This window comes from Nematolebias whitei, chromosome 7 (genome assembly GCF_014905685.2).
Source record: "Nematolebias whitei isolate Nwh7 chromosome 7, NemWhi1, whole genome shotgun sequence".
NCBI classification, from domain to species: domain Eukaryota; kingdom Metazoa; phylum Chordata; class Actinopteri; order Cyprinodontiformes; family Rivulidae; genus Nematolebias; species Nematolebias whitei.
The window spans coordinates 33,800,308-33,812,194 of NC_056504.1; the positions used below are offsets into that span (position 1 = coordinate 33,800,308).

The 11,887-nt window shown below is 38.9% G+C and overlaps 1 protein-coding gene across 1 annotated transcript; it reads right to left on the reverse strand.

Annotated features, from left to right (window-relative positions):
- Positions 1–7,400: 7,400 nt before the first annotated feature.
- On the reverse strand, positions 7,401–11,136 carry tarbp2 (TAR (HIV) RNA binding protein 2). Its single transcript, XM_037678795.1, has 7 exons — positions 10,916–11,136; positions 9,943–10,257; positions 9,713–9,782; positions 9,472–9,589; positions 9,038–9,165; positions 8,647–8,842; positions 7,401–7,689 (listed from the first exon to the last, which is right to left on the reverse strand). Exons 1-7 carry the CDS (start codon positions 10,966–10,968, stop codon positions 7,532–7,534), a joined length of 1,038 nt encoding a protein of 345 aa, XP_037534723.1. The 5' UTR covers positions 10,969–11,136; the 3' UTR covers positions 7,401–7,531.
- Positions 11,137–11,887: the final 751 nt, after the last annotated feature.

Sequence of the window (11,887 nt, forward strand, 5' to 3'; positions counted from 1 at the left end):
GGTTTTGAGTAATGAACAAGGCTGGGAGTTTTTAAAAGCCTCAGGAATCTTTTGCAGGTGTTTAGAGTTACGTCGCTGATTCAGATGGTTAGGTTAATAGCTTGTTTAGAGAACCTTTTCATGATATGCTAATTTTTTGGGACAGGCATTTTGGGTTTTCATGAGCTGTATGCCATAATCATCAGTATTAAAACAATTAAAGACCTGCAATATTTCAGTTGGTGTGCAATGAATCTGAAATATATGAAAGTTTCATTTTTATCATTACATTATGGAAAATAATGACCTTTATCACAATATGCTATTTTTTTGAGAAGGACCTTTTAGCCAGTTAGCCAGAATCATTATCCAAAATTATCCTTTCTTGTAGAAATCAGTAAAGGTTTTTGGTGCTTTGTACCATGAAGTGAAAAATAAAAAGATTATAGCCAAAGCTTTGTATTTTTGCTTAATATTGTTTATTTTGAGAATAATGTTTTTCATCCATTTTGCTGTTAAACCTAAACATTATATAAAAAAGGATTACCAACTAATTTGCAGAAAGTCTGCATCAACCTCTTAATTCAATTCAATTCAATTCAAAAATACTTTATTAACCCCAGAGGGAAATTATTTGTTGTTGTAACTCGTTATCCTCATTTCATTAAGAGATGTTATACAGTAGATACTGATGGCTGTAGACAGGAAGGATCTCCTGCAAAGGTCCATCCCACAGTGGATCCTAAGAAACTGGCTGCAGATGCCATCCGGTTTCTCATGATCCACTATGGGATGGACCTTTGCAGGAGATTAAGCCTGCTAGCCAAAATGATACCATTCTTAAACTGCAATTGAGGGTCGCACAAAATAAATCCAAGGGCCACAAATGGCCCACGGACCGCATTTTGGACACCCATGGCTCAGAGTATACAGCAGATTTAGATCTTGTAGTTTTCATTCCATACTTTACATTCAGTTTCTCCACACCCAAAGCCATTTTTTTAACAATAAATTGTAGATTTAGTTAATTTACAGCTCAACTGAAGACTTCCAGTACTTGAATGGAGACTTCTGCACTTAAGGCAAAAACATTTTTGAATCTACAAAAAAAAATGTGTTAATAAACTCTTTTTCTTTCTATTTTTTTCTTCTAATTGCATTTTGTTTAATATACAGTCTGGCACGACATCCCTCCTTCAACAAAGATCTCAATAAGTTCAGTGACAGGTTGGTTGACAACTTCCTTCTTAACTCAAACATGTCAGAAAATGTACAAAATAATTTTCATCTGTTCTGTTGAGAAAATATTTTGTCATTAGTGCCTGGTTTGAAGGTCACTGTAACTTTCTTTATGTTTTATGTGTAGTGCCGCTCATCAGAGACTATGTCCACCATCACTGAACCTGGGTCACAGCATCGCCTCAAGCTGTCCGTCATCTTCCACGTGGAAAACTGTGTCAAGGTGAAGTTTTTATTTACTAAAAAAACTAATAATGCTAAAAATGTGAAAACTAAGACAGGGCTATTTAGCTCATTATTACCTGTCTGAATAATGTCACATCCAATGTTTAATTTTTCTTCTGTTTCTTAGTGTCCCTATGTATTTACTTCTTAAAATTGTCATTATGTCTCGTTTTTAGTGTGTCAGAGGTCTTACAGATGTGTTCGGAGGATGCAGAGGAGACTCTCTATGATTTGGGTTTTGGTTGTGAAGAACCACAGGTCAATGTGCGCATCCCTCCACGATTCTTCAACTTTCCTTCTCAGGCTCGAGGCATCAACTTCCGCCTCTTCCTGGACTCACAAATACGGCGAATACGAGAGGAGGACCCCAGCCTTTGTCTTGCTAGTAAAACTATGAAATTGTTCTACTCCTTTGTATTTCCGATGGAAGATGAAGAAAAGTAATTCTACATTGTCTTTTGTTGTTGCTCATAGGTCGTTTCAGACAAGTGCAGGTGCTCACAGCCATGGCCAATGCTTTTTATTCCCTCTACTCCCACGTGTCTCGCACTCCGCTCCAGAAGCTGGAAGCCTCAGAATTTATCTTCTCTCCCGTGGAGAGGATTGATCGGTTCAGGACCAGTGTACGCAGTGAGCCGCGCTCCCCAGTCGAGAGGCTGAAGGACACCGTCAACAAGATGTGCCTCTACACCGGCTTGCCCCGCGGCTCAGACTCCACCTCGCCACAGCCTTCACCCAGAAAGAGATCCAGTCTCCCTGATATTTTGGACGTAGTCGTTGAAACCAAGACTGAGACTGCTAAGAAACTGGATATGGGAGAACATGACGATTCAAAAGTGGATTTTAAGCTGATGATCACAGATCTTAGGAAAATGCAGCAGAATGTAGCTGACCCAGATGTTCACCAGGAGGAGAACATCTGTCATATGGAGATGCTTGACAGTAAGCACATCGATAATGTCAAACATGGTGAAAACCGTGGCAGACAAACTGATTTTAACAATGTTCCTCACGGTGTGAGTACATCTCTGGGGTCATCGTTATCCGGAGGAACGACTATAGAAACAGAACATCTGCTTCCAGCGTGGCAGCTGAAGCTGGACTCGTGCAGGACTGAAAGTGATGGAAGGACAGCTGAGATAAATCCTGCCACTACAAGTGCATATCTAACCTGCCCTAGAAGTGCACACCAGGCGTCTTCCATCTGCCAAAATGCACACAGTTCAAACAGACTGCTTCATAACTCTTCTGTGGCAGAGAGCACAGATAGAGGCTTTGAATCACACAAATGCCGTACACAGACCCTGATCTGTGAGCCAGATGAGGCCTCACATACCGGTACATGTAATGCTGCCTCTTCTGGAAAAGACTCACATGTTGATGCCCTTGAGTCACTTCCTGCCATGGGACCCAGTGGCAGCTACCCTCATTTCTGCATCACTGTGACCGGCTGGGAAGGGAAGGATGTTTCTTTGTGTTCAAAGAACACAGCAGATTCCTGTTACACTTCACCCGTTACATCCATGCAGACACATAAGGAGTTATTTAGTGGGGAGAAACAGTACCTGGATCCATTAACAAATCCAGGCCTGGCCAAGTTGTCCAGTAACCCTCAGCAGGTCAACTCATTCGAGCTGGAGGAGGTACGTATGATGCTGAACCAAACTGAAAACAATATGTGTGTGTACGGCTATAGTTTGATTGGTTTTAGGGATGTTCTGTAAAATCTTCTGGCTGAATGAAGAGATTCGAAAAGCAGTCGCTGGTTGCTCAAGATTCAAGTTAAAAATGCTCATGATAGATTTCTAAAATGCAAAAGAATGGAATTTAACACCAACATATTTGATTTTTCTTATCTTAAAATAGCTCAAAATCAATTCAATTTATTTATATAGTGCAAAGTCACAACAGAAGTCATCTGTACAAACACATTTACATACATTAAAAAAGCCCATTAATAAAAGTTATCTATCTAAGGAAGCCAGATAGCATTGAATCTTTATTCAACAGTCTTCCATCCTGAGCAAGCAGAAAGGTAACTGTGGAAAGGAAAAAACTCCCTTTTAACAAGAAGAAACCTCCAGCAGAACCAGGCTCAGGACGAGCTGCCATCTGCTTCGACCGGCTGGGGTTTGAGAGGACAGGAAGGAGAAACAAACGAACACAGAACGGCAGGTCCAGGTGTGCTTTCTATTGGAGGAAAGACAAGAAACACATATTTTGGATAGAGAAATCATTACAAATAAAACAGGCAGAGCAAGTAAAGACATAAGCAGAGTGAGGAAATGTGGTCAAGTTGTCCTACAGCAGTCTAAGCCTATAGCAGCAGAACTAATTAAGGGATAGTTCAGGAAACCCAAGCCAACCCTAACTATAGGATTTATCAAAAAAGAGACCTAAGCCTACTCTTAAAAGTAGATAAGGAAGGGGTCCCACAAGAAAAAATAACTAATTTTCTCAAAAATGAGGTTTGTTGTTTTAAGATCATGAGATGATTTTGGTGGGAACAAGAGTCGTTCTGATGGTGTGCCCAGTTTACAACCACACTTCCCACTGAAGTGTTGAGTCAATAAATGACAGAGTAACAGAGAGCTGGATGTTCCCTGATGGAACATTTTCTACTTGTATCTGTAAATTAATCTCAGATAAACAAGCTGCGCTTTTTTGTTTTATTGTGAGTTTGAAATCATTTCATCTATCACTTGATATTTTAACCTGAGCAAGGAAGTATTTTTATCAGAAAATAACTCGACAAATAGACTTTTATCACTATGACTGTTGTTATTGTGAGATAGAGAAACAAAACAACTGATTCTGACCTCAGTTTATTTCAAGGGAAAGATAGGTTCAACTTCCTGTTGACTGTTGAACCAAAGCGTCGTGTTCAAGGTTACGTGCACACTGTTTAGTGTTTTCCATTTTGTTGGGGAGTTTTGGGTTTTGTGCCATTTTAAATGTAGTGTTTCCTGTTTTGTTACTTTCCAGCAGCTGTTCACTCTCTGTTTTCAAGTTTTGTGGAATGCGTTTGTGTTGGGGGTTTCTCTTACAGCACTTTTAAGGCTGCTGTACTGGCATGCTTGCAAAACTTGTAATGTAAGTCCATGAAGAACTAGAAAACAAACACATGCAAAAAGAAACTACAGCTTATAGCTTCAGTGAACTAGAAGAAAGCCTGAAACTTGTGACCTTGATGTTGAATTCATGTTGTCTAGCTCTCATAGTTTCCTGTTCCTCACGTTGTAAAATACTTTATTATTTCTGTTTGCAAAGGTGCACAGTGCAGGAGAGGAAGATTTTGCGCAATCAGAAGCTACAACAGCCACCTCACCACTGTTTAGGAAATATTCATACAAAGGTAATATTTCCGTCAGAGTTTGCTTTTTGCATTAAATTTCACAGAATGTTTTGTTTGGTCATCAAACTGCTGACTTCATGTGAAGCAACACCTCGAGCTGCGATGAAAGGGAGGAAGAGCAGGGTGTTAGTCAACGCTGATAGTGCTCATTTACTGAATTTGCATAGTTAATTTTTATGCTGCTTCTTCTTTCTTATCAAAGGGATATTTCAGTTTAGGCTTACTGTAAAGCCTTATCTGACATCTTTTCAAGCTGATGTGAAAATAGATGTGTGAGCCTGACATAAAAAGGAGCTTTCTGACACTCATGTGTAAATCGGGTCAAAATGGAGCCTTTTTGTGCCAGTTTAGGTTAAAAAGCAGCTGCTAAATTGTAGTTTGCAACATGTAAAGCTGAACTTTGTCTTGATGTAGGTGAAGTGGTCCGAGGCGACAGTGTGCAGTCTGACAGCAGCGGCTATGCAGATGAAGAAGTGAGCCCCTCACCAGAAAGACACAGCAGATGATGGGTGCAGCTTTATCTGTAAACTTATTTCTGCTCCCAAGATCATTTAAAAAGTGCACAAACATAAAAAAAAAGTTTTTAAAATGTAAAGTTTTGGGAAGGTTGTCAGTTGTGTGAACATCTGCAAGCAAATAATCTGAAGTTTCAGTCAAGGTTTAGAGATCATCATAGCACAGAAACAGCACTGGTGAAAATCACTAATGATATTCTCATGGCCTCTGACAATGGACACTAGTCCTGTTAGACCTCAGTGCTGCATTTGATAGTTGATCATAATATTCTACTAGAGACTGGAATATGATATTGGAATTACAGGAATGGTTCTAAATTGGTTTAAAATATATTTATAGGATAGATTCCAATTTGTAAATATAAATAATTAATCTTCATCATACACCAAAGTTAGTCATGGCGTTCCTCAAGGTTCAGTGTTTGGACCAATACACTTTACCTTATATATGCTTCCATTAGGTGGTTATTAAACAGCATGAGATACATTTTCATTGTTATGCTGATGATAGTTATATTTGTCCATGAAACTTGATGAATCCAATCAGCTACTTAGACTACAAGCCTGTCTTAAAAGACATAAAAGCCTGGATGACCCCTAATTTTCTGCTTTTAAACTCAGACAAAACTGAGGTTTTGGTTTTTTAACCTGAGCATCTTGGGGAGGTAAAATCAAAAGACACTATGAAAGGTGCAAGCAAAGTACTCAAAGCACAAAAAATTAAAGACTTAAATAGAACATGCTATGGACTGAATACATTAATGGAATGGTAGTTTATTCAACAGTAAAATGTACAATGTTTTGAAAACACAGCAACAATTTCTCCTGGAGTTTGCATGTCATTTACATATTAAAGTATTTAAAAGTGCTGCACAAAGATCTGTTTCAAAACTTCTTTTTCACATCCACAATGGAAACACCCTGAGTTATAAAAAAACAGCAAATAGCTTCCTTGGTTTTGAGTATATTTCTTTCCTGGATAAAAATACAACTACATAACCTAAACCTAACTTTGTATCGATATCTGAAGCAAATGAGAGAAGCATGCAGTTAAACAGGTGAGCTTTAGAAAACTTTACACTGAGACTCAAAGGGCAGTCAACGAAAAGAACATTGTCAGATTTAAAATATTAAAAGGTCTTTTTTAATTGACACAGAGAAATACTTGTATTTGGGGCATTACACACACACCATTCATGAGGTAATAATTAAACTCAGATTAACTGATAACATTATTAGTCTGGTTATTAGTTAAAGTTTTTAATATATTTTCGTACTGAGCAAGACTTAATTTAAGAACTCACAACCTAAAACAGAACTGGTATAAAACTCCCACAGACTGCAGTAATAAGAGATGTAAAATAGTAATTATGAAACTCGTTAAGGGCAATTCAAATACTCAAAAATATACACCCAATTTGACTTTATATTCTAATTCAAAACATGAACATTTATAAAACGACAATGTACAATTCTGGAGTTCAAATTCATAATATAACTGAAGTCATATTTCTTGAGCCTTATTTGTTAAATGAATTGTATTTAAAACAGTTCATTTATTCATTAAGAGTTCATTTTCCTACACAAACTGGAGTTTTGCTAACATCATTCCATTTGAACTAGCATTTTTCAAAACTAACAACAAATAAATGGAAGTTTCTTCATTCACTAAAAAACAAAGTTGGCTTTCAGGCCTTGTGATGGACTTGCAACCTACCCAGGGTGTACCCCCCCCACCCCCGCCTCACGCAGTGACTGCTGGGACATGGGCACCAGCTCCCCGCGACAATAAGCGGGTATAGAAAAAAAGATTGATGAATGGATGGGAGTTGGATCAAGTCATTTGTGACCATATGTACCACTTATCACTTCAGATACATATTTTTAAAATTCATGTTTAACAACCGTAGATTACATGAAGAATAAATGTAAAAAAAAAAAAAAAAGTGTGACAAATGTGCACAGTTTCAAGGGAGTGAATTTTACATTTGGGCATCTTAAGCTTCGCCAGCACCCTTCATACATTAATGGGACAAAAATTAAATTCAGTGGTTAATTTCAAGGCAGAAAAAGTCTTTCTTCTCCAGTCTGAGGTATAATTTGTCCTTTTTTAAAAATTTAATACAAAAAAAAAATGTTTCCATTGTTTAAAGAAGAAATGTATGATGGCATTGTGTGGAGGCAAGTCAGTCTTTGTAAAATAAATCAGTGTGGTCTCTCATTTCCCTCCTGCCATGATTTTAAGGTACTGCAGTGCATTGTGGGCTGCGTTGGCTCGAGCGGCGTCTACGTTTGGAGCAAAGCCGTGGCACACAGTGATTGGCTGTGTGGACAGTTCGACCAAACACTGACACAGACCGCTGAGACTGCGCTCCTCTGGAAAAAATAAAAGAAGAAAAACATACCAAGTTAAAAACAATAACATCCAACTCTAGAAAAAGAAAAAAAAAACACTTTATGAGCAGCCCTATGTGTCACACCATTTCATCTTATCTGTGTTTTTGCTCTATTATGACAAACAAATAAGCCGATTACAATTTTATGATGCACGCTCAGTTTTCAGTCAACATGATGGCAGGTACCAAACATTTTAGACTGAAACTGTGGAAACGTTTGTGTTTTGAGGGCTAAGACTGCAAATAACCCAAATAACTACATGTTGGCTGCAATAAGCTTCCAGAAAGTGTTGCATATTTTGGGATAGGATATTATGGCATTGAAAATTGTGCTTGTGAAAATGTGTCATGTGTCAAAACATTTACTAGACTACAGGTAAGTAAAAGCTAGACAAAAGTAAAACATAAAACACAGCCAATATTCTGTAAACTTATGTCCAGAGAAAATGGAAGAAATATGATAATAAAATTATACAGTAAAAGTAAAACTAAACAGTGACGAACTGAACTTAAATGTAATAAATAAATAAAAAATATGATATAAATAGCATCAATTTCCTTTCTTCTTTTTTTGCAAAGAAATTTTCAAGGTAATTTATTTACCTTTTTCAGTAAATTAACATATTTTGAATCTATGTCATGCAGCTTATTTAATATAAAGTAATTATACCTGCCTATCACAAGTTGTACAAAGTCAAACAAATCTGATGGTTTGTAACATTGGCCAATGCTATTGGGTGATTGTTACTCATTGATGAACTAGTTGATCTTTTGTGTAAAACACCCTGAAGAGGTTGGCCATTTAATCACATTGGACCCAAAATCACACAAACACCTGACTCACCGTATCTTCCCCCTCTGTTGATATAAAAATCCTTTAATCCTTCAACGTGATCAGAATGGGAAATACAGAAAAGGTAACTGACTGTTTTCTCACCAAGATCAAGGTAGCTGACATCGAAGCGTTGCTCTGCGGACAGGTCGAGCAGCAAAGAGCAGAAGTTTGAGTCCGAGGGCATCCCCAGAGGGTGGCTGCGCAGCTGAAGGATCTTCTCTCCAGCCGAGTTACGCAGAGAGTCCCACGTGCAGCTAAAGCCTTTACTTTTACCCGACTCTGCTTTGCTTCCCATATGCTGCATGCACCAGTGAACAAACATTATTTCCTGACTGTCACACAGGAAAAATCAACTCAAACAAATAAATTGAAAATGTGTGCGAGTGTCATTCTTCTCTGTAAATTAACTTAAACATGTTCCTTCTCTTCTGTAAAAATGCTTGTTCATTTCCAAGAATCTATAAAAAATAGTTTACTTATGTTTGGGTCTCACCAAATTAAAGGTATCTTCTTCTGCGTCAGCCTCATTGCTGCCCCTCAGGTCTACTGGCACATCATGTATTCGTGAGAGCATCTTAGCGGCTGCGTTTCTCTTGGCTAGCTTCTTGGACGTGCCGCTTCCTGGACAGGAATATCAGATTACTCTGTCATTTAGCAAGACTTCAAGGTAACCAAAGATTATCCAGGCTTTGTTAAACATGGAAGATAATGTTTCCCCTATTTAGAGTGTTGGTTATTAAAAGACAAAAATCAGAATGTGTTTTTTAATAAAGCACACATTTGATGTTGTTCAGATTCAACATGTTTTCCATTCACAATTACTCATTAAAAGCATAATTTATTTTACTGCGTGTGGTAAATGCATAATTTCCTCTAAGGCAAACACACAACACATACTATGAGAGAATGATACATTATGCAATGTACCAATTTCTACAAATCTCTCCACTCTACAGGTCATAGTGAACTCTTTACGATGCGCTGGACCAGACTCCTGGGTGACGGTGTATTCTGGCAAACGCCATCCTTTCTGCACAACCAACTCCTGACAGAGAAATAAAGGAAGAAAAATGGAGTAAAACTATGAAAACAATGTTAGAACAGAAAAATATTAGTTACCGGGTAGTCAAGCAGTAAAATAAACCCATAGCCTATTTGTTTTACTGACCTGCAGAGCCCCCACTGGGTTACATTCAGACTGCTGAGAACTGCTTGAGGTTTTCATCTCTGACTGAGAGCTACACAGAAAACAGAGGAAGAAATGCTAAAAATCACACAAACCTTGATCTTACATTTACTCAATTTTAAAACATCAGTCATGTTTGTCTGCTTCATGAAACATCATTAAATACATGGAACATAGATACATAATGTTTGAGAATAACTTTAGATTCTGACCTGTCTCCATCAGTAGATACATCAACTTCAATAAACCCATCCACTCCAACACTGACTCCAGCTGGATCCCCGAGGCCTCCCTTGAGCATCTTCAGAGCAGCCTCAGCTGCTTTATGCTTGGCTGCCTTCTTGCTGGGCCCCTGGCCGGTGCAGTTGATCTCTCCGACGGAGACGCGGAACGTGAAGTTGGGCTGGTGGGCCTGTCCCTCGGCCTTCAGCAGGTCGTACACTGGGGTTTTGCCTATCCGCGTTCCATACTCCTGCAGCAGACTGATGGGCGTCTTTCCGGGATTCACAGCCAGCATTTGCTCAATACTGAAAAAAGCAAAAGCAAACTGTTCACCTACTTAAGAGTTTTCCAAATATGCTCCCAAAAACTGTTCTGAACCCATTTAGAGCTTAGACCTGATATTTAAGCTTTCAGCTGTTATTAAGGCACAAAGCTGTGGTAAGTTTATGTCGTCAAAACAGAACAAAAAATTAATTTGTCAACACTGTGGTTTCATCAGGTTTGACAAGCAACAAAATGTTAACCAATTTTTTAAAAGCTCTATCAGTTTATGATGTTTGCAATGATAATAACGTATTGCTATGCTGTTAGTTAATCACTATCAATATTGAACAAAATACTTTTTGCTACATTTGAAAAATCCGACACTAGGAAGACACAATATTAGGAAAAAAACACATTGTGATATTATTGTAAAGACAAAATTAGTGATTAAGTCCACATGTTCTATCATCACAATGTCCACACCGCTGCCCATGTGCCAGCTGTGGGCATCTGGAGGAGTGAGGGGGTAGCATGTGACTGCTGGTGGAATCGAACCCCCATCTCTCCCAGTGGAGGACGGCTGCTAGCCACTCTTCCATAGCTGTTGTTGAATTAGAAGCTTGAAAGTGGCAGTGTTTCGTAAACAGTAATATGATGTTTAATCCCGAGACTTCTCAGTTTTGATAAGGGCAGCCTCACCTGGAGTCCCCGGAGTTTCTCTTCCAGCTGTCCGATGCTGTCTCGTCGTTCATTCCCTGTTTCGCGCAGACAGAACCGTTCGGTGTCGGATGGCAGATCCCCCCCACCAAAACAGACGAGTACTTTCATGAGACGGTGTTTCTTTTGGCCCCAAACAGATGACAAGGCGGCTACAACATTGTGAAAATTACATGAATCCTCCACCGCTGTGCGACAGACTTGGGCTCATAGATATGACGTCACAGCACTATGCCAAAACTCGACTCCTGATTGGCTCAAAGGCGTCCAGCAGTATTTTTCCTCTTCTTGTATATTTGAACGTGAGATCAACTGTATGATAAAAACTGTATGGCAGTTTAACAATAGACTAAATTATAACCAAAGCTTCTAGTAAGATTCTGTGAAAATATTCAGAAAATCGATAGTTTACAATGCATTCACACAAACTACAGTTATCCGTGCACATTTACATAATTTTATCATCAAACTTCATGCTCAATCATCCAGATACAAAATCCATTAATGGTCAGTCTGGTCATGGACAGTTTCTTTTTTGTGGAAATACATTTCACCCTCTATCCAGAGGGCTTCATCAGTCTAGGTGTCCCAAGTAAACTTTCCCCACTAAGCAGTACACTCCTTTAGTGGACGAACCAGTTTGCTTGCCTTGTGATAAGATGGTTTCTGGGGGCTGTCCTGTCCCCTGTCAACTCCTCCCAGGCAGGCAGCCACAGCCAAAGTGGTTCAAGACATCAAGACAAAAAAGAAACTGTCCAGATGACCTGATTGACCATTATTGGATTTTGTACCTTGATGATTGAGCATGAACTTTGATGTCTTGAACCACTTTGGCTGTGTCTGTCTGCCTGGTAGGAGTCGATGGGGGACAGGACAGCCCCCAATATCCATCTTATCACCAGCAAACTGGATGGTCCACTAAAGGATTGTTTTCCCCACTGCTTAGTGGGGAAA